Below are 22,427 nucleotides of genomic sequence, written 5' to 3'. Positions count from 1 at the left end.
TTACTTGAACCCAGGAGTTCAAGACCAGCCTGGGTAACATAGTGAGACCCAGTCTCTACAAAAAAAAAATTTTTTTATTAGCTGGGTGTGGTGGCGGGTGCCTCCCAGCTACTGTGGAGGATGAGGAAAGCATAGGCCAGGTGTAGTGGCCCGTGCCTGTAATCCCAGCACTTTGGGAGGCTGAAGTGGGAGGATTGTTTGAGCCTTGAACCCAAGGGTTCAAGGTTGCAGTGAGCTATGATCACAGTACTGCACTCCAGCCTGGGCAACAGAGCAAGACCCTATCTCCAAAAAAGGGTGGGGGGATAATCTTTTTAAATACATTTCTTAATCATATGATTGACCTAGTAAGACTGAATGTTTTTGCAGCACATTTCCTGAGGCAATCAAGTATTCTTTTTTATTTTATCATAGTGTTAGGAAGTAGGGGAGAGAGAGAGAGTAATAGGAATTGGCGACATTGCAGGCTGGTCTGTGCCTCTGAGGGCTGCAGGTGAATTCCCTGGTCCAGTCGTCCCCGCCTGCCCTCTGAGGCAGTGTTGTTATTGTCCCCCCTTACGTTCTCCAACCAGAGTCCTTGACTTCTACAGTTTGTATGTGTGGGTTAGTGTGTATAGGGCAGAAGGGCAACCATGCTGTTTCCCTGTGGTTATAACATGTCTCCCTCCATATCCCATTGGAACATGAGCTCCCTGCTGTGCCAGCACACACAACAGTAGTAGGCTCTCGAGGAATTTTTGTTTAATGAATAAATGGGTTTTGACCATCTATGTCACTCGCATATGTACTCTCTCAAATGCTTGCAGTGAATTAATAAGTATACACACAATTTTTTACATTTCCATCTTTTCTTCATCTTCACAAAATATTTGTGATTCCTTTCTGATGTTCTTAGATCTCAGTGAGTCCCTGCTTGATACTACTTTCTCCTCACTGGATCTCACCTAAAATTTAAAAGACCTTTGGGGTTCCTGTCTGTACTTTGAAATTCTTGGTTTTAGTTCAGACTTCCCTTAACATGTTTTAATCAGTGTAAATTCGCAGCCTACTGTCATGGCAAAGAAACATTCACTATTAATAGCGTTATCCTCTTGTGGTCTCTCCTCTGTGTCCGTGATCATCGCAGATAAGTCAAACATAGAGACAACATGTTAGTGTCCTTTGTGGTAAGAAGTTGCATTTTATACAATTCTTGGTTTCAGTATCTCATGGTAATGAAGAATGCTCTGTATGAATGTGTGATACGTGTAATCTAGAGTGATACTGGGAGTGGAACAGACTGAACTTTACAAAGCAGAGTCATCAGTATGCAAGTGTCTTCCAGGAAAGGGACAAAAGAAGTATGGAGAAATGAGTTGGTTAATGGCTAATTGGGAAATATTTGCAGTTTTCTTTACTTGCACTTATGGTATTAGAAAATTTGACCAAAGGAAGAAGGAGCACTTCGTGGACTTGTAGCAAAGAGTGAATCTTATAGAGAAACAATGACAATTTTACATATATGTCTTAACATATGGAAAGGCCGCTTCCCTTCGAAAAAGGAACATGGGTATAAATGGGCACTTTTGAAAACCAGAACCCCATCCTGAAGATGGCGAAGTTCCTGTGTGTGTACTTGTGTTGAGATTATTTGGAAGCCGCAATTCTCTTCCCAGTGGTACTGTAATAAAGCCGATTGTAGACGAACAGACCAAAGCTTAGACGTTCAAGTAAGCTTAGTTGCCTTCAGAGCTGTTGTCCTGAGATCATAAGTATTCGGTTTTTTTGGTGCTGTTTTGCTCAGAATAGCTTTGGAACAACTGAAACCACTTTCCAAACTTGCAACATATTTCTTTCACTACTGCAATAATGGTAAATTATTTTTGGTTGTTGAGGATGGATTTAATTTTTGGACATGTCAAAAAGCCATTCTGAATGAAATGATTATGTTGGATAATTGAACTGTTGTGGTACTCAAGGAAATTCCAGATATACCATGTTATACTTAAGTAAAATATGAAGCTTACAAAGTATACTTTAAAGGGTATTTTTCATGTTTATGTACAAGTTCTTGTATTTGAGGTAAAATAAGAAGACTCATTAAAATAGCATTTATAATTTGTCTGCTGCCGATGATTAATTGTTGGAGGGTAGGGTAATACTTACCCCTGGGCAGGGGAATGCTTACCCCATTATGTTCCCACGACGTCCAACTATGGTGTTGGTCTATCTTCTGCAAGCCTGGGCAGTTTAATTGATGTATTGCTGTGCCTGTTTCCTCACTTCACATTAGATTTTACCTGTCCAAACTGATAGAGCTGTAAGTTCTGAGTTTAATGTAGGGCATGATTATCTTAGGGAAAAGAAAAATAGTTGGTAAAGCAATTAAGATTGTCCTGCTTAGATACAGACTACAGGAACTAGCCGGCTATACTTTGGAACATTCTTAGGAACCCACAAACAAAGCAGACTGCCAGCCAATTTCTCTTCACCCTGCTGGCTTACAGTGTAACTGCCTGGTGTCCAATTCGTCCAGTGTCCTGTCAGTAAATGGGTAAAGCCAGTGTGACAAAGGCCCTTTTGTTGCTTTCCGGACCAATAAGGGGTGGAGGTGGGGTGGAGATGTGGGAGAGGATTTCCTTAGCCTTGGGCTGGAGGATGTTGAATCCATTGGCATAGGTCATCAGGAAGAAGATTAAGTGGAAAATAAAAACCTCATGTGGGAAATTGGTCATTAATGAAAGTTACCCTAAAATCAAGACTTATCAAAAACTGTTCATCTTGTTACATAAATACCTGATTATCTGGGCCTCCCTCGTGGTGTGTTCTCCAAACCTCATGATATATACTTGTGTATTACAAATGCTTTGACAAAACCTGCTAAAAGCCTACTATGCACACAGATATACTTTCAGAATCTACCAAATTAACTTCAACTCTAAGCGTATTATTGTCATTGGGATCTGGCTTAAGAAGCCACATCCAGGCAGGGCATGGCAGTTCGCGCCTGTGATCTCAGCACTTTGGGAGTCTGAGGTGGGAGGATCACTTAAGGCCAGGAGTTTGAGACCACCCTGGCAACATAGTAAGACCCTTTCTCTAAAAATATTTTAAAAATTAGTCAGGTGTGGAAGCACATGCCTGTAGCCTAGATACTCAGGAGGCTGAGGCAGGAGGATTACTTGAGCCTAGGAATTCAAGGCTGTAGTGAGCTGTGATTGGGCCACTGCACTCTAGCCTGGGCGACAGCAAGAACCTGTCTCAAAAAAAAAAAAAAAAAAAGCCATCTCCGCCGGAGCTTTTATAGTACCACACAGTATCATACAAGTGGAAGGTTAAGCTATGCTTTAATTTTATTTCTAAAGTTGACCGACCAGCAGTCCTTAAATGGAAGAGAACTTTTGCTGTAGTATGTATAATGTCTGCTGTTAAATTTAGATAAGGACACCTGAGTGAATTGTATGCCATCGTCTCAGTGCTATGCAGGCTTCCACTTTAGCCTTCAAGAGCTCACAAGGCATAGACTTAGATGATCTGGCGTGGGAAGGGAGGCCGTCCCCTCTGTGGGATACAGTCTAAGCCTTTGGGAAGGGGACCGTTCTTATGTGAGTCAGATGGGTTCCTTCTTGGGATGAGTGGTCACCTCCTGAGGGGTCCCAAATGTCTCTGGCCTCCCCCAGGGATAGTGTGCTTTGCTTACTCTTTTATCCCCCCACCCACCACAATATATGACTCAAGGTGCTCAATAAATATTTGTTGAATGGATGATGAAATATTTTTTGAATGGGGGAGCACCCTCCAAGGTAACCTGGCCATGTATCCCAGGCTACAGTCCTCAGCCTTGGCCCAGATAAATTTTATATTAACTTTGAAAAAAAAAAAACTTGCTGAAAGGAAATTGACCGAGTATTATGAATTCCCAAGTACCTTAAAAGTGTTTCATAATTGTTGTCCTGGTTACACCAAAAGATTTTATCTTCTGACCTTTTGATGCCAGACTTGGCATTGTTAATTTGGAAGTATGAGGAAGAAAAATGCTCCAATTTATTTCAGAGGAAAAAAAATAACTGGAAAATAATGGAACTTATTAGCAGTCCCAAAGGAATGTCTTAGTTGTCTTGAAGTTGAGCCCTGAATCAATCATACCTACCCTTGGGGAGAGATGTTTTTATCACAGAACCCTGCAATATTTGTGAGAAATCCAAATTACGAAGGTGAGGCTGCCAGTTCCAGGAGTTGAACGTGGGAGAGGGAACCACTGTCAGGTGCAAGGACGTCCTTGCGGTTGCTCACTCTCGCGTACACTCTGCCTTACGGAGAGGTGTAAAGATAAATTGGAAGAGAATGGGAGGAGGTGGCTGTTTATCCTTCAAGCTAGAAAGCATGTCTTGATGAGTGTTTCCTTCAGCCACTTACTCAGCAAGCACTGGTCTCGGCCACGTAGATGGCGGGCTCTGCACATTGCTGTAATCAGGGCAGCATCCCTCCTGCACGTCAGTTCCAGAACCGGCACCTGGAGAAGCTGCTCCTCCTGTGGGAATGAACTGACGACACAGGGAAGGGAAGGGAGACACAGTCAGACCCTCAAAGAGCAGGTGTTTGAGGACATGTGGACAATCCAGGAAGGAGGCTAAAGTGAGAGGTGGGGCATTGGAAGAGCATCCTAAAGGATTTCAAGGCTCTCGTCCTTTTTATAGGCAGAGCCCACCTTAGGTTTGATAAGCCTTGGCAAAAGCTAGCAATGCATATTCATTATCATTGGAAATAGTTTTCCTTTGAATAACTTTCAGATGCATATTCCATTTTTTGTCCATCTGGGTAATCTTTGTTAGGAATCTGTATTATCTCAGGGAAAGAAGGGACAGGAAAGGTTTTTGAAAATAAGTTCCAAGACCACTTCCCCTCCATAAGAAAAAAAGAGTACCAAATCTTTTTGTTAATGGCAGCTAAATAGAAGGGCAAGTGGGTTTCCCTTGGCATTCACGCTGGCCTGAGCCTAAATTCCTGGAGGTTGCCAGCAGGTGTTGACTGACCCTGGTCATCAGCAGTTGCTTCGTATGCCACCGTAGTAACTGGATATGACACAGAGATCCAGGCAGAGGGAGAGTGGGTTAACTGTGCTGTGCATGTGAGTAACTACAGATGAAAACTGGAGCTTACTCAGCTAAAAAGAAGATTTGGTAAGCATTCCTGAGGTACCGCCATAAGCTAGTATGCTGGTAAAATGCCCGTAACACGCGTCTAGACAGCCCGTGTTAAATTACTGAAGCTGAGATCTTTTCTAGGGCTTAATAAATGGAATTAATGCAAAAACAAATATTTTAACTGTTTCAGAGATGTGAACACAGCTGTGATGGAGTTGCTGATCATGGCTTATGCACTGAAGACTGCCTGTGCCAGGAATATTATCGGAGTCATCCCTTATTTCCCCTACAGTAAGCAGAGCAAGATGAGGAAGAGGGGTTCCATCGTGTGCAAGCTCCTGGCGTCCATGCTGGCGAAAGCAGGTGGGTGTGGACGGAGACCTGGGCTTCTGGCACTATCATTCAGGCCTCTTTCCTAGTTGAGATTAGTTCATACCTCAGATACCTAGTTTGGGACCCAGTTTCTTTACATGTTGCTCACTGATTACTTTTTCCTATCTGTTTCTGTTTCCTTTTGTACAGTTTTGGTTAGGGATATGTGAGCTTAGTTATAAATTTTTTTTTTTTTTTCTGTTTGTCTTAAGAATGCCATTGTTTTGTGTTTTCTATTCTTCTCTAATCATGGACTTTTTATCATTCTTTCACTTCTTCTCTACTTCATCTTGTCATTAAAATTTTAGCTGGCAGTCTCGACATTCTTATGTGATCTTTTGAGCTTCAGATTTGTGTATTTGCCTTGGTTAGCTAAATTCTGTTTATGTCCATAGTATTAAAATTAGATTTTTCTTTTTCTACTTCTTCAGTTTATATATTCTTTCCCCCACCCCCCCCCCCCCCATTGCCTTTCTGTATTGCAGCTCATTACCATTGCTTTTATTCTCCTTACACAGCAGTGGCGTACCTATAAATCAAATGTAATATTTTATAATTATTGAGTTTTTATTTATGTTTGTTTAAGAACTCTAACACATGTTGGGGTCCTCAGAAAGAAACATACAGTCTTCCTTCAGTATGCTCAGGGCCTTGGTTCCAGGGCCCACTGCCTCCCCTTCCTAAAACCCTCTGATGCTCAAGTCCCTGATATAAAATGGCACAGTATTTGCATATAACATATGCACATCCTCCTGCATGCTTGAAATCATCTCTAGATTACTTATAATACCTGATGTAAACACTGTGTAAGTAGTTGTTATGCTGTGTTATTTAGGGAATAATGGTAAGGAAAGAAGTCTACGTGTTCAGTACATACACAGCCATTGTAGGCCTAACTACATTTTCCATCCGTGGTTGCTTGATAACCACACATACAGAGGGCTGGCTGTATTTGAATTTCATTTTCTCTGAAAAGGTGTAATGTTTTTAGAAAGAACAAGGAATACTCGTTCTTTGCTGTGGGAGTTTTGCAGTGACCTTTGGCCATTTGCAGTGTACTTATTTATGCACCTTTCCCTGCTTAGTACTGTTGGTTATAAGAATAGTCTTCGTTGGTTTTCTGTAAGAATACTTCTTGAACCGTTTTTATCACATGCAGAAATTGTTCCAAACTTCAATATCTTATCTTTGTGTTACGTAAATTCCTTTTCTTCTAACATGTCTATTACTTTGCTTTTCTTCTCACTCCTTTCTGCCAAGGCTACAGTCCTTTCACGTTTCTCCTGAGGTTCTTTATGCAAGGCCTTACCGTTTTTTACGCCTATTACTTTGGTATTTATTAATTCCATTTTCATATTTTTGCTTCCACTTGATTTTTCTCTTAATTTTCAGGAGAAGCCAGTAATCAGTAACAGTAGAGGAGGGGACATTTTTCTTGGCTTTAGCTCTTTGTCTCTGTGGAAGGGTAGAGGCTGCTTCACATTAAGCTTTACTGAGGTTAGCAGTAAAGTCTGTAACTACTGCCCATGGTCACACTGTCCCCTGTCTTCCATCTTCTGGTAGGAAGCAGGAGTTAAGCACCTAGTTTGCGTCCACTGTAGCCATTAACTTGTAGGGGTGAACTTTGTAATTTTTTGTTTTAAAATTTCAGGTTTAACTCACATTATCACTATGGATCTTCATCAAAAGGAAATACAAGGCTTTTTCAGCTTTCCCGTGGACAACCTTAGAGCCTCACCTTTCCTGCTTCAGTATATCCAGGAAGAAGTGAGGAGCCACGAGCAAACACCCCATTGTCCTCAAAAGAGATCCTATTTAGTTCTTCTCTGGCACCAGATTTCAATATTGAAAGGCACATCAAATGATCTTTCCCTTAAGTCTTAACGCCTGAGGCAGCCAGATAGGGTCCGCATTTGTCATGGAGGATCATGTTTTTAAAAGACAGTAGAAACAGAATTCCTTTAAGTATCTTTAGCAATTTGCTTATATTTTCTAAGATAAGAATTTTTTTCTCTTCTTGATGTAGGAATACTTTTTGCAATGATTTTAAATGATACATGTTGAAAAATTTAAAATGTGTGACTGAAATGCTAGCACATTTGATTGCTAGTTTGGATCATTATTATAAGAGGACAAACAGCAGCAACTAGGTGTTATTTTTTGATAACTTTTCAGTATTTTCTATTTTTCCTTCAAATTTAGATTCCAAATTACAGAAATGCAGTCATTGTAGCTAAGTCTCCTGATGCTGCAAAAAGGTAAGGAAATCAGACATTTATAAGAATCCCATTTTTCTTGCCTGATGTGTATTAATAGAAAAAAAAAAAGAATCCCTTTCGGGTGCTTTTGAAGTCAGAATTAGCTGTTCTGGAATCCAGGGGCTGTCGTAACGTGGCCTGTAGAGGCTCACTGGCTCGAGCTTTCCCCTGTGTCATTCTCCTACCCCACGCCACACACAGCTTTATCTCTAGCCTCCAAACACCACTAGTGGATCTCTGAATTGCTCAGCTTTCCTCTGGGAGAAAGTGAAGTTCTTTCTTCAAGTACTCGGGAAAAGGAGAACAGTGAATCTATCTATGAACATTTTTCAGACAATGGCTTTTGAGACTACTTTTTTTTTTTTTAAGAGACAGGGCCTCTGTCACCCAGGCTAGAGCGTAGTGGGTGTGATCATAGCTCCCTGTAACCTCAAGCTCTTGGGTTCAAGCGATCCTCCCACCTCAGACACCCAAGTAGCTGGGACCATAGGCACACACCACCTCGCCCAGCCTTGAGACAGCTTTTTGAACAGAGTTCATTCTTCTGAAGCTGACTGTTAGAATATTGGACAAAGGACAGAATCAGAATGATCTAAAATCAGATATTAGCCCAGATCCCAGCTCATGTGCCCTTGAGGCATCTGCATTCTGGCCTAGGCCTCACATTCTGATTTATATAAATTATTCTTTTGTATGTCCCTGAAAGGTTGAATGATACATTCATTTTATGATTAATAAAGTGATGAAATGGTGATGCTTGGGTTTTCTTCCCATCAGTTTCACTGTTTCCCTTTGTCCTCCTAGGGCCCAGTCCTATGCTGAGAGACTGCGTCTGGGTTTGGCTGTCATCCACGGGGAAGCTCAGTGCACAGAACTGGACATGGACGATGGTCGCCATTCTCCCCCCATGGTCAAAAATGCTACTGTGCACCCGGGCCTGGAGTTGCCATGTAAGATTAGCTCTGTGTTTGTATTTGTAAATTGAAGAAACTTTTAAGTAATGGGAATGGCTCTGTGTTAACACCTATGTAGGTATATTGTTGTCTTGCTGTTTGTAAATGATTGAATAATGTTATGTTTGGTTTTCCCTTTTGTAAAGGGAGATTGTATGTGTTACGCACATTTACAGACTGTGTAAGGACAGTTGAAATCTGGGTAGCATTTAGAGAGCATTAAATAGTTTTAGCTTTAGTACAAAAATTTTATGTGTCATAGTATGAAATCTTAAGCTTTTATATTTTGGTAAGCTGGGTGATAGCAGCCATTGATCAAATTCCAGACTTTGGCCATCACATAACTTGTAGTACTTACTTTACCAGTATATCCCTTGGACTTCGTACCCGACTAGCTTGCTGTTACTAATCCAGCAGTGTGGAAGCTATTTACTTTCATGGACTTTGGAGTGGGGATAACTCTAAGCATCCTGTACTGGAAGATATGTTTAAGGTTTTCAGAGGAGGGATATTATTTCTCTTTAAAATCTGTATCTATTTGCCATGGCTCAGAAATATACAGGAATTAGTAGGGTGAGGAAGTATTAGCATGAGTGCACGCAGGCAGGTGCTTATCTAAGGTATAAACATTCTGATTTTTTTTCACCCTATAAATCTCCTATTGCTTTATTTTCAACTTTGGACGTTGTTATATAGGAGAAACAAGTACTGTGATATACTTCTAATTAATTTAAATTTTTGGTATAAGCATTTTATTTATTTTTTGAGGATTTCATAATTAAAATTCTGGAATAGGTAATACATTCACATATTTCAAAGTTCAAAAGTACAATCCTTTTTTTTTTTTTTTTTTGAGACAGAGTCTCACTCTGTTGCCCAGGCTAGAGTGAGTGCTGTGGCATCAGCCTAGCTCACAGCAACCTCAGACTCCTGCGCTCAAGCGATCCTCCTGTCTCAGCCTCCCAAGTAGCTGGGACTACAGGCATGCACCACCATGCCCGGCTAATTTTTTCTATATATATTTTTAGCTGTCCATATAATTTCTTTCTATTTTTAGTAGAGACGGGGTCTCGCTCTTGCTCAGGCTGGTCTCGAACTCCTGAGCTCAAATGATCCGCCCACCTCGGCCTTCCAGAGTGCTAGGATTACAGGCGTGAGCCACCGCGCCCGGCCAAAAGTACAGTCCTTTACAGTACAGAACCTCCCAGCCACTCGGATCTCTCCAGTGCGTTTGGTTTCTTGTGTATCCAGTCAGAGGTTTTAAGTATAAAAATACATATTTATTTTTGTCTCATAATGGTAGTGCATTAGACATGTTCTGCTCCTTCCTTTTTCCATTCAGTAGCTCCTTCCCTATGAGTACATACAGATTTATGTCTTTTTTAGCGTCATACTATTTTTTTATAAATATTCCATAATTTATTTAATTAGTTCCCTGTTGGTGGACCTACAGGTTTTTTTCAATCTTTGGCTAGGAAAACAAAGCTCCGATAATAATGAACATCTGTCGAGCCCTTATTACATGCCAAGAGCTATTCTAAGCACATTAGAAGATCATTGCATTTGGCATTCACGGAACTCTCCGTGTGGGGACTTTATTATCCCTCCTTCTGCTGACCAGGAGACAGCCAGGTCTGAGAATGAGACAGCTGGCTCCAGAATCCACACTTCTTTGTTTAGCTTTTTGTTCTGAACTAACTTCAGACTTACAGAAAAGTTGAAATTTCCAGATTTCCATTATATACTTCACTAAGCGTCCCTTAATTTAACATTTATGTACATATTATTATTTTTTGCAACATTTGAGAGTTAATTGAAGACATAATGTCCCTTTATTTCTAAATGCTTCAGTGTATATTTTATAAAAATGACACTCTTACACAACCAGAGTATAATTATCAGACTCCGGAAACTAACATTGTTACAATACTATAATCTACAGACCTTATTCAATTTTCACCAATTGTGTCCCACCAGTGTCCTTTAGAGCAAAGGAAAACCTCCTCTTCTGGTCCAGGACCTAATCCAGGGTCACACATTGCATTCAATTGTCGTTTCTTTTTAGTCTCATTTAATTTGGAATGGCTCCTTTATTCTTTGTTTCTTATGACCTTGATACTTTTGAACAGTACAGGCCAGTTATTTTGTAGACTATCCCTTAATTGAGGCTTGTTTATTGTGTCCTCATGATTAGATTCAGGTTATGCAGCTTTGGCAAGAATATCACAGGAGACACGTGATGTGTCCTGTTACTGTTGATGTGTGGATTCTGATCAGTCGGTTAAGGCAATATCTGGCGGGTTTCCCTACTGCAAAGTTACTTTTTCTCCCTTTGTAATCAATAGTATCTTATGTTACGATTATGAGAATATTCACCCTTGATGAACTGTTCAACTTCTTAAACCCATTCTTTTATTAAAGCAACAGTTCTTACCTAGGGGTGATCCCCCTCCACCAGGATATTTGGCAATGGAGATGTTTCTGTTTGTCACAACCAGGGGGAGGTGGGGTGCTACTGGCCTCTAGTGGGTAGAGGTCAGAGATGCTGCTCAGTATCCTACGATGTGACAAACTGTTTTCCCATCCAAAATGTGCCAAGGTTGAGAAACCCTGTTTCAGAGTAATTTATTAAGTGAAGTGAAGGAAGCTGTATGGCCAGGTTTGGTGGCTCATGCCTGGAATCCCAGCACTTTGGGAGGCTGAGGTGGGAGGATTGCTTGAGTCCAGAAGTTCAGGACCAGCCTGGGCAACATAGTGAGTCCCTGTCTCTGCAAAAAATTAAAAAAGAAATTAGCTGGATATTGTGGTGTGCGCTTGTAGTCCCTGTTACGTGGGAGGCTGAGGCACGAAAATCGCTTGAGCCCAGGACTTTGAGGTGATAGTGAGCTGTGATCAGGCCACTACACTCTAGTTTGGGAAACCAGTCTCTTAAAAAAAAAAAAAAGTGAGGTTGTAGGAATGAAGGAGTGAAACCTTCAAGTTTTTTTTTATTTTACAAGGTAGACTCGATACCTCACTGACAATCAGCAGGGGCATCTAATGAACCTGAAAAGATAGTGTGTCGGTGGTTCCACTAAAGACTCTTCTAGGCCAGGTGCAGTGGCTCATGTCTATAGTCCCAGCTACCAGGGAGGCTGAGGCAAGAGGATTGCTTGCGGCCAGGCATTCAAGGCTGCAGTGAGCTATGATCGTGCCACAGCACTCCAGCCTGGGCGACAGAGCAAGGACCTCATCTCTTAAAAAAGAAGAAAAAGTTTGTTGTTCTATATTTTCCACAGTGGTGGAAGTTAAGAGTTTAGATTATAAAAGTGAGAGGAAGTCACCTTTTCTGGCTTGCTTTTCCTGGCTTGTTAATTTTCCAAGTGAAGATGTGGTTTTCTTGCATAGAACTATATACAGCACTTATACACAAACAACTGTACATATAACCAATGACATGTGAGTAAGTTCTGTGGATTATGCCAATGTCAATTTCCTGGTTTTGATACTGTACTACAGTTATGCAAGAGGTTAACATTAGGGGAGGAGGATGATGAGTGCATGGTACTGTCCTGTATATTTCTTTTTAACTTTTTGTGAATCTTAATTTCAAAATAAAATTAAAAAAAAAAAAAAGATGTGGTTTTCACCCCTAAAGTGAAAACAGGTACTAGCTCCTCTTGAGCACCTGTTAAATGTCAATTTTGACTTGTTTGCACGTAGGTAGGGTTGTGAATTCAGTTCTAGCTCTCCTGTAGACCTGTATCTCTTTTTAACGTCTGTTGATAAAGCTCCATTGAACCAGAAAAATAGACCAAGATCAAAATGGGTAAGGAATGTATGATTCTCCATAGTCCTTTTTGCTGTTTATTTTAGCAGAGGAAGGTTTGGTTAATTGATTCCAGGAAAAGAGTGAAGGTGTGCACATGCTTGTGTGCAAGCATGCTTGATCCTTTTGTAATCTAAGGATGGTTGTAAATGCAGCATTATTTTACTTGGAAAATGCTAATTTTTTTTTTATTTTTTTTGAAACAGAGTCTCGCTCTGTTGCCCGGGCTAGAGTGAGTGCCGTGGCGTCAGCCTAGCCCACAGCAACCTCAGACTCCTGGGCTCAAGCAATCCTTTTGCCTCAGCCTCCCGAGTAGCTGGGACTACAGGCATGCGCCACCATGCCTGGCTAATTTTTTCTATATATTTTTAGTTGTCCATATAATTTCTTTCTATTTTTAGTAGAGATGGGGTCTTGCTCTTGCTCAGGCTAGTCTTGAACTCCTGAGCTCAAAGGATCTGCCCGCCTCGGCCTCCCAAGTGCTAGGATTACAGGCGTGAGCCACCGCGCCCGGCCATGGAAAATGCTAATTTTTAAATCAAAAGACAATTTCCTACTTCCTTCACAAGAACATTGCAAATCAATGAATTGAAGACATTGTTACTGCAGTTGATGTAGTTTTCACAATGTTGCGTAATTCACTTTATTCATAAATAAAATTCACTTTATTCATTTTGTTTGACAAGATGGAAAAAGAGAGCTGAATCTAAAAATAGTTTTAGCACCCTTTATTCTTGACTGTTAGTACATACATACTTTTATGAAAAACTGGAATTTTTAGTGTTTTACTTTTGAGGTAAGCTATTAGAAAATTATTGGCCTGTGAGGTACTAGTCATTTTCCTCTACCCAGTAATAAAGTCTGTGTTTTATAATAACTACCAAATTATGTATTCAGTTCTATCTAGGTCCTAAAGACAGGGACAAGTATACTGAGGAGAAAGGCTTTCTTTTAGCCTTTGTAAGCCTCGATCGTGGGCATGCCTAGGTTTTTCATTTCAAACTAATAGTTTTTGGGGGAGGTAGGGTTGCAGAAAAGTAAACACAAATACTACGATGTTTTCTGCATCAAACTAGAGCTGAATTTCTGTTGATCTTTTATGAGGGGTATTGGCTTGCAATCTTTTTCTTTTTTTACAGAGAAAAATGGTCAAGAAAAGGGACCACATCTCTTTGAGAAGCGGGTAGGTCAACATAGCCACCTACCTACATGGTTTAATTTAAAGATGAAATCCAAGGAAGCTGCTCCTAATGTTTATTAATCCCCCCACTCCCCTGTTAGGTGATTTTATATACAGAGCCTTCTCCACTTGCCCACATTCAAGAAATTGCCTGAGTCCCTAGGATGCAAACCCAGGAAATACATGTCCCTTGAAATTTCAGCTGATTGCAGTGGTTCATACCTACAATCCCAGCTCTTTGGGAGGCCAGCGCAGGAGGGTTGCTTGAGGCCAGGAGTTGCCTGGGCAACATAATGACCCTGTCTCTATAGCTGGGTGTGGTGATGCGTGTCTGTAGCCCTATCTACTTGGGAGGCTGAGGCAGGAGGATTGCTGGAGCCCAGTTTATGCTTGCAGTGAGCTATGATCGTGCCACTGCACTGCAGCCTGGGCAATGGAATAGACTCTGCCTCTAAAAATAAATACAATTTTGGAAGAGCCCAGGCCACAGATGCTTTTGTGGTCTGTGCCTTTCCCATAAAAATAAAAAAAGAAAAAAAAAAGAAATTTTCCAGTAAAATAGTGCTGAATTTCAAGTCAGCTAATATGCTAGTAAACAGAAAAAAACACATATTCTTTGAGGTATACAGTGCTTATAGGTGGTAATCAGCTAAAATCGATTGTTTGCTGATAATCACTAAACTTATAATTACCCTGAATTTTATTCCCTTTCCCCATTGCTAGTTTAATAAATATTTCAGAATAATCAAAAGTTTTCAAAAAAAGTAGAATACTTAGCCTATTCTATAGAAATAGTCTTTGGTTTCCTCTCAGTTTACTAACCTCCTTTTGAGGGTGAGTTCTTGTTTCCTTTCTCTTTCCTGTAGTTGCTTTGTAGACTGAGGGCCTTTTCCAGATGCAGATTTTGTAGTGAGATAAGAAGCCTCTACTTTAAGAACCAATTAAATTAGGAAAACATGATGGGTTTGTAGTTGTCTTCCTGTTCCTGATTTTGAAGAAACTCTGATTATGAGTGGAGTGCAGTTATCTGATAATAAGGTTACATTGTCAAAATAAGGTGACTTTGGAAGAGAATCAAGTAAAACCATCTCTTGATCTGGCAACCATTCCTTATTTAGTTTTCTGCAGAGCGGCATTTCTTCTGCATGTCCTGTCAGTCTCGGCAGGAGCTGTCCCACCTGTGGCACTGCAGTGCAGCTTCGTCACGTTGGCAGAACCTTCCGCGTTCCGCTGCTCCGTCTTTCCAGCCTGTGCTGTGCACTGTGGCGGCTGCCGCGCTCATGAAACGTGCTCGTCTCCACTGAGAAATGATACACACACCAAATAGCAAAGACTTAATAGTAAAACAATGTAAAAATATCTCTTTTATATCAGTTACATGTTGAAATAATAATATTTTGGGTATATCGTGTGAAATAAGATCTGTTTCATCTGTTTGCTTTTACGTTTTAATGTGGCTACTAGAAAATTTAAAGTGACACGTGACTCACCTTCTATTTCTGTTGGCCAGGGCTGCTCTGTTTCTGAGACACCCCCAGATCCTTGAGGAGGAATCTGCATGGTTTTTTTCTGTCTGTGCAGTGGTTTTGCCCCCACTTCCAAGGAGTGAGGTGGTGATTACATCTACCCTAGTGATACAGGAATAACTGGGATCTTGTGGTTTGTTTTGTTTTGCTAGTGATGATGGCCAAAGAGAAGCCACCAATAACTGTCGTCGGAGATGTTGGAGGCCGCATCGCGATCATAGTGGTATGGTTACGTGTCGTCCCTCACGTGCAAAGATGAGCCTACTGGCTATCGGTCAGTGGGCTGTCCACTTTGGGATTGTGTTTCTAGAAATGATAAATTTAAATGGATCCATCTATCCTTCCTCACCCAAACTCCCTCAGGATAAGAAGCAGAAACTTTTATGTAGATAACAAGGATTAAAGTATAACCTACACTCAAAATGAGCACAGTACCTCCCATGAGACAATTCAGCGCCATAACCGTCATCTTATGGGTTCTAGGTTCCCTCATACCTGCTTCCTTCATCATCCTGCAGCTTTAGGGCCACGAGGTGAACTAAACATGAGCTGTCCATTTTCACGAATAAGAACAGGTGACCCCACACAGACTCATTTTGTGCTTTGGCCTATGTTTGCTGGCCAGAGGGGCACTGGTCCTTTGCAGTAGCTTACTTTATTTCAGTTTTCCCCTCAGGTCACTTTGTCTTGGGAAAGAAAATAAATGGACACTGGCTGTGTGGGATTAATCAGAAATTTGACATAGGGATATGAATCTTGACAGTCCTCAACTCTAGCTGTAATGTCACATGTACTCGACTGTAAGGTGTCAGGGCCCTTCTCTCTGACAGACACACACGGTGCCATCAGGGCACGTCTGTTGCCGTTTCTGGATGTTCGGTCTTTGACCCAGGCACATAGCTCTGATCTTCCATCAGAAATCCTTTGAAACCAAGTGCAGAAAAGAGCAGAGAGGTATGTGTCTTTATAGACTGGGATGGAGGGTGTTTCCTTCATACAGACTCATGCTGTTCTCTCAGGATGACATTATTGACGATGTGGAGAGCTTTGTGGCTGCTGCAGAGATCCTGAAAGAGAGAGGTGCCTACAAGATCTACGTCATGGCCACCCACGGCATCCTGTCTGCAGACGCCCCCCGCCTGATTGAGGAGTCCTCTGTTGATGAGGTCTGTTTTGTTTGTGGGTTTTTTTTTGTTGTTGTTGTTTTGTTTTGTTTTTTTTGAGACACAGTCTCACTCTATTGCCCGGGCTAGAGTGCTGTGGCGTCAGCCTAGCTCACAGCAACCTCAAACTCCTGGGCTCAAGCAATCCTACTGCCTCAGCCTCCTGAGCAGCTGGGACTACAGGCATGTGCCACCATGCCCGGCTAATTTTTTCTATATATATTTTTAGTTGTCCAACTAATTTCTTTCTATTTTTAGTAGAGATGGGGTCTCGCTCTTGCTCAGGCTGGTCTTGAACTTCTGAGCTCAAACGATCCGCCCAACTCAACCTCCCAGAGTGCTAGGATTACAGGCGTGAGCCACCACGCCTGGCCAATGAGGTCTGTTTTTAAAGGGCTTGAGTCAACATTTGCTGCTGTATTTTTTGGAAATAATATAATGACTCAGTCAATATTAAATTCCTTAATCTCTCTAGAGTACTTATGAAATGTTGCTTTTGCTAGCTAGCAGTTTGTTGGGGCAGATGTGTATTTAGAAATACAGACCATCCCCAAATTATGTTCAGCTTAACGATGGTGTGAAACCATTGCAATTTCGAAGTAACGTACAGTATTCAATAAATTACATGAGCTATCTAACACTTCATCATAAAATAGATTTTGTGTTAGATGAAAGTGTTTGGAACACATTTAGGGTAAGTTAAGCTAAGCTCTGCTGTTGGGAAGGTTAGATGCATTGAATCCATTTTCAACTCTGTATATGTCTATTTGCATAAAGATTTGCTTTAGTACTTTAATTTACACTGTGGTAGCATTTCTCTTAAGACTTGAATCCTTCCCTGATAATATGAAAGTTTGCATAGTGCTGGGGCTCACAGTATTTCTGCATGTAGACCATGACATTCATAGAACATGAGTCTTATGTTCTGAGCCATGTAATTTTTCCCTTGCATAAAGTTGGTTAAGTTTAGTTTATAAAAGCTATACTCAGTGGAACAAGGTTTTCTAGTTTGGAACTTAGGCTGTGGGTACTACTAAATGTTAGATAAGCTTCTCTGAGCAACCAGTTTGGGGCATACATCAGTAACAGCATTTACTTTCTATTGCTGTACAACTAGGTGGTGGTGACGAATACTGTCCCTCATGAGGTACAGAAGCTGCAGTGTCCCAAGATCAAGACCGTGGATATCAGTCTGATTCTTTCTGAAGCAATTCGAAGAATCCACAATGGAGAATCCATGGCTTACCTTTTCCGAAACATCACTGTGGATGACTAGCTTTCACTAGCCTTGACGCTGGAACACCTAAGGAAAACATGTAAAAAGCAGTGCCATCAGTCATGTACACAGTTACGTGCAAGGGAGGACCGGAAATAGTCTGGAGTTAGATAGTCTGTCACCAAGATTGGTGGGTAGGAGGCATTAAGATAGGCAAGAAGAAGACAGAGCTAATAGATAAATAACATGGCCTTAAATGTCTGCCATCATCATCCCAGTTCCTTAAACAGAAGTTATAGACGCTTTCTTGAAAAGAATCTGAAACTCTTGTTGATACTGAAGAGGAGTTAAAAGCAGATAAAGTCTTAGCTCTGTACCGGCCATTCAGTTGTTGCAACTGCAGGGAAGCGCGAGTGTTGGTGTTGAAGCTGGTTAGGGAAGCCGAGTGCCTGCACTGTTTCTGTCAGTTGTCCTCCCCCCAGTCAACTTCACCTCTTTTATAGAGAATCCTGTTTTTCTTTCAGAAACCGCTGTGCCTACAGCCATTAAACAACGAAGCATTCATGTTGTTACTCCTCCCAAGGACATCAGATTAGAAAATAGTGTCCCATCTCTGGGTATCTGTGTGGCTCTGAAGTTGCAAATAAAAGAATTTGTTGTCTCCCTGGTGTCCTCACTACACTGCAGACCTACCTGCTCCACTGAATGGTGACTGTCGTACATCCAAACTGTGCAGAAGACCATGGACAACAGAATAAAGGGTGGTCAGCTCCATGGCTGGTCAGTCTCGTTCTCCAGGTTCTTTCCCCTTCCTGAGCATTGAAGTTATTAATAAATCCTTGCTCAATAATATATTTAAAATCTAAATTTAAAGAAAAAATAGAATGTCCTTTTTCCTGTGTGATAGATGATACTCGTGTTTATTATATTATTAATATTTAGGGCTGCACTTGGCCCTTCCCAACATGTTTTTTAATTTATATTTTTATTTTTTATTAATTATTAGAACCTGCAACATTTTAAATTCCATCGTCACAGTTCTAGTTTGCACTGCCTTTGCTAGGGAGGCCTTACTGCAAATGAGAATTGCTTTTTATACCTTTGAGCCTGGTCCAATTCAGGACCAAATGTCATAGGAAGGAGGAGTGTCTGCTGGGAAATGAACTAGAGTTGCTTATTGGTTCTGTTCGCTCCTGAGAGGCAGAATTCTTCTATTTGTACAATTGTTTTTTCTCTGTGGGGCAAAGAAAAGTTTACTTGGTATTTTTATCCCTTTCCTAATGACGAGAAAAGCTCCCAACCCACAATCAAGATTTTGAACACATTAGGTTTTTTAAGCACACAAATAAGTTAGCTACTGTTAGAAGACCAAGTAAGGGAACTTTAGCAAAGAGCTCAAACATTCAGATAATTAGTGTGGTAGTGAAGGAAGAGATGCTTCTTGTTTGTAACATCAGGCAGATGACTAGTCCCTCTGGGCCTCTGTCATCAGTTGTGAAAAAGGAGGTGTGGAATTGAAAACTGAGGTCCTTTTCAAGTCTAAAATTCCATTTATACCTCCAGCTAATGTTTTCTCTCCTATATCTCCAAGGGTAGAGTTTATTAAAATGTACTTAATTAGCAAAAGTATTTAGTAGAATATACAGTAGTTCCTGGAATTAGAATATGCTGCCATTTCCTTTGGTATTTAGTGAGTCCTGATATGTTCCTGGCAAGATACTAAGCCTCGGGGATATAAAAATCAACGTGAGGACTCTGGGAGCTGACATTCTGGTCATAATGTAGTAATGTGGCTGCTGGCATTATTCTGGAAGGTCACTGAACTTAGAAATGAGAAAGTATCTTTCTTATCTGTGGGCAGGCCTAGCACGTCAGCCTCCAGGACAGCCAGTTCTCCATCCCACGGCTTTAACTTTGGGACCTGCCTTTACATATTCTAAGGTAAGAGCGTAAGTGCACAAAAGAGTACAAAGAACAATTTGTTCTCCTCCTCCCCACCCCGAGACAGAGTCTTTCTCTCTTGGTTATCATAGCTCACTGCAACTTCAGATTTCTGGGCTCAAGGGATCCTCCTGCCTCAGCCTCCCAAGTAGCTGGGACTACAGGACATACCATCATGGCCAGCTAATTTTTTTTCTATTTTTGCTAGAGACGGGGTCTCACTCTTGTCCAGGCTGGTCTCAAACTCTTGGCCTCAAGCAATCCTCCCACTTTGGCCTCCTAAAGTGCTATGATTACAGGTGTGAGCCACCTCTCCCCACCCAGAACTTACTCTTTCGATCTTAATCCTTGAGGGCCTGTTGTGCTCCAGGTATTGGGAATATAATGAACAAAAATCCTTCAATTAAATAAACGGTACCAACTCGGACTACACTAAAAATCTGAATTTGATAGGTTGTTAAAATAATAGTTGTTTCTCAGTATATCGGGGGGGATTAGATCCAGGACTCCCTTGGATATCAAAATCCATGGATGCTCAAGTTCCTGCTTAAAACAAGAGTAGTATATGCATGCAAGCTATGCGCAGCTTCCCTTGTATCTTAAATCATCTCTGGATTATTTATGTAACAAGGTAAATAGTTGTATTGTTTAGGGAATAATGAGAGAAAAAGTCCACATGTTGAGTACAGACAACTGTTTTTCACCCCATCCCAGCTCCCAAGGGTGCAGAACCCACAGATAAGGAGGGCCAACTACAAAGTACAGCCAAATTCATAGTTTTTCTTTGAGTAGCTTTGCTGCATGTGAACACTTGTTGTGAAGTTTTATTTACACCTTTTCTGGAAGAATTGGGTATGGGGAAGTCATGCCTCAATTATTGAGGGCATCAGATTCCCCTAGTCCTGCCTGTAATGAGCTGAGCGCTGGCACTTGACTAAATGAATGTGTTTTGAGATCAGACTAGGGCAGCACAACAAAGGATGTGTTATCTTGTGGCTCACTGGAAACACCTGGGTAGTGGGGCATCTTTTCCAAGTTGCCCCAGCTTTGGTTGAACAAAATATGGGATCTGTCCCCAAGGGGCCAAGGTCCCAGGACTGCATCTCTTAGACATGTGCTACTGCCCTATGTAATGGGCACAGCTAATGCCACAAAACGTGGTTGCTATGATACCCTTAAATCTATCCTTAAGTGGCTCCTCAAGAGTAGGCAGTTCTTTCTAGGTAAAGGGGATGGATGGAGTCTAGCTGAATCTTAGACTCCCCATCCCCAAAACATGCATCACTAATGCAAATGCCTGGGCATAGCCCTTTCGTACCTTTTTTTGGGAGCGTTTATTTTATTTATTTTATTATTTATTTTTTTGAGACAGACTCTGACTCTTGCCTAGGCTAGGGTGCCGTGGCGTCAGCCTAGCTCACAGCAACCTCAAATTCCTGGGCTCAGCCTAGCCCACAGCAACCTCAAACTCCTGGGCTCAAGTGATCGTACTGCCTCAGCCTCCCAAGTAGCTGGGACTACAGGCATGCACCATCATGCCCGGCTAATTTTTCTATATATTTTTAGTTGTCCAACTAATTTCTTTCTATTTTTAGTAGAGATAGATAGGGTTTCGCTCTTGCTCAGGCTGGTCTCAAACTCCTGACCTCAAGTGATCCTCCCGCCTCGGCCTCCCAGAGTGCTAGGATTACAGGCGTGAGCCACCGAGCCCGGCCTGGGAGTGTTTATTGAGAATAAAAAGTAGTGGCGCCTTGGGCCATGGCTGAGGCTCCCCTTGTGACTTTGGGGGTCGCTTTGAGTGTGGAAGGCCCCCACCTGTGGTGGCCTTTGCTCTCCGAAGGCTCTTGGCGAAGGCGCGTTCTCAGGCAGAATCCTCGGGGCACCCGGTGGGGTGGGGGGCCTGACAACAGGAGCGCGAACGAACGGGGCCACTTCTCGTTCCAAACGTCCGCGGGCGCGAGGGGGTGGGGGGCTCAGGCTCGAGCCTGGAGACCGGAGACCGGCCGGCGGCCGGGCAGACAGCGGAGGGTCCCCGTCCCGGACCCTGCCGGGGAGGTGGGGGCGCTGATTCCCCACAGGTGGGAGTCGGAAGTTGGCCAGGCTCTGTCCTGTGACTGTCGCTTGGGCGCGGCTGAGCCCAGGGGCCTCGCAGGGCCCCCGAAAGGCCCCAAGGCGCTGTATGGAGTGAGTGGAGCATGGTCGCCTGTCCCCCCGGGAGCCTGGGCCGCTCCTGACTGGTCGCACGATGGCGCCCGCGATGGCCGGGCCCACGGTCTCCCTCCGGGAGCTGGCCGACCTCGCCATCGGCACCCCGGAGGTGGGTGCTGTCAACTTCACAGCCCTGCACACGCTCATCGTGGCCATGCTCAAGAACCTCAACCTCCAGGAGACACGGATCAACTTCGACTCCGTGTCGCCTGAGCCGAGCCGCTCGCAGGAGTACGCGCGGGTCTCGATCAGCACCCAGCAGCTGCGCAAGCAGCCCTCAGCGACCTCGACGACCGCGGCGACCGTGGCCGCGCTCCGGGAGAAGCGGCGGAGCATAAGCAGGCCCGCCCCACAGGCGCTGGAGAGCCAGGTGAAGGACCTGAGCAGCCAGGTGCAGGACCTGAGCAAGCAGCTCAGGACCATCGGCAGCCAGGTGCAGAGCATCATCACCCATGTGCAGCACATGTCCCAGGCCGGGGGGCAGGACTTGGAGTGGCTGGAGGAGAAGCTCGCGGCCTTGCCATTGCAGGAGATGCCATGGCAGGAGAGGCCGTCGCAGGAGAGGGCGCAAGTTGGCCTGACGAAAACCATGGAGGACACCGCCGTGGCAGAGATCAGCCCCACCAAGGTGAGCGCACACGGGAGCCCCTCCAGGCCGCCCTCCAGCCCCGGCCGGAGC

The 22,427-nt window shown here is 42.8% G+C and overlaps 2 protein-coding genes across 6 annotated transcripts in view; both read left to right on the top strand.

The window, feature by feature from the left end:
- PRPSAP1 (phosphoribosyl pyrophosphate synthetase associated protein 1) overlaps nt 1–19,567 on the top strand; it is a 29,895-nt gene extending 10,328 nt beyond the window's left edge. For 3 of the 4 annotated variants that reach the window (XM_069482888.1, XM_069482887.1, XM_069482889.1), the window contains 7 exons: nt 5,314–5,486; nt 7,147–7,262; nt 7,698–7,753; nt 8,558–8,703; nt 15,373–15,443; nt 16,240–16,386; nt 17,501–18,399. In XM_069482888.1, coding sequence (XP_069338989.1) covers nt 5,333–5,486; nt 7,147–7,262; nt 7,698–7,753; nt 8,558–8,703; nt 15,373–15,443; nt 16,240–16,386; nt 17,501–17,659 — 849 coding nt within the window. In that variant the 5' untranslated portion in view covers nt 5,314–5,332 and the 3' untranslated portion in view covers nt 17,660–18,399. Of the gene's footprint in view, nt 1–5,313; nt 5,487–7,146; nt 7,263–7,697; nt 7,754–8,557; nt 8,704–15,372; nt 15,444–16,239; nt 16,387–17,500; nt 18,400–19,460 lie in introns of those variants that run through there. The other variant, XR_011234906.1, reaches the window with a different exon arrangement.
- Nucleotides 19,568–21,060: 1,493 nt separating this feature from the next.
- QRICH2 (glutamine rich 2) overlaps nt 21,061–22,427 on the top strand; it is a 29,309-nt gene continuing 27,942 nt past the window's right edge. For both annotated transcript variants that reach the window (XM_069482885.1, XM_069482886.1), the window contains exon 1: nt 21,061–22,376. In XM_069482885.1, coding sequence (XP_069338986.1) covers nt 21,786–22,376 — 591 coding nt within the window. In that variant the 5' untranslated portion in view covers nt 21,061–21,785. The remainder of the gene's footprint in view (nt 22,377–22,427) is intronic.

Source organism: Eulemur rufifrons, chromosome 9 (assembly GCF_041146395.1).
Source record: "Eulemur rufifrons isolate Redbay chromosome 9, OSU_ERuf_1, whole genome shotgun sequence".
Lineage (NCBI taxonomy): Eukaryota > Metazoa > Chordata > Mammalia > Primates > Lemuridae > Eulemur > Eulemur rufifrons.
Note: the sequence above shows the minus strand (reverse complement) of the source record. Positions and strands in the feature narration are given on the sequence as shown.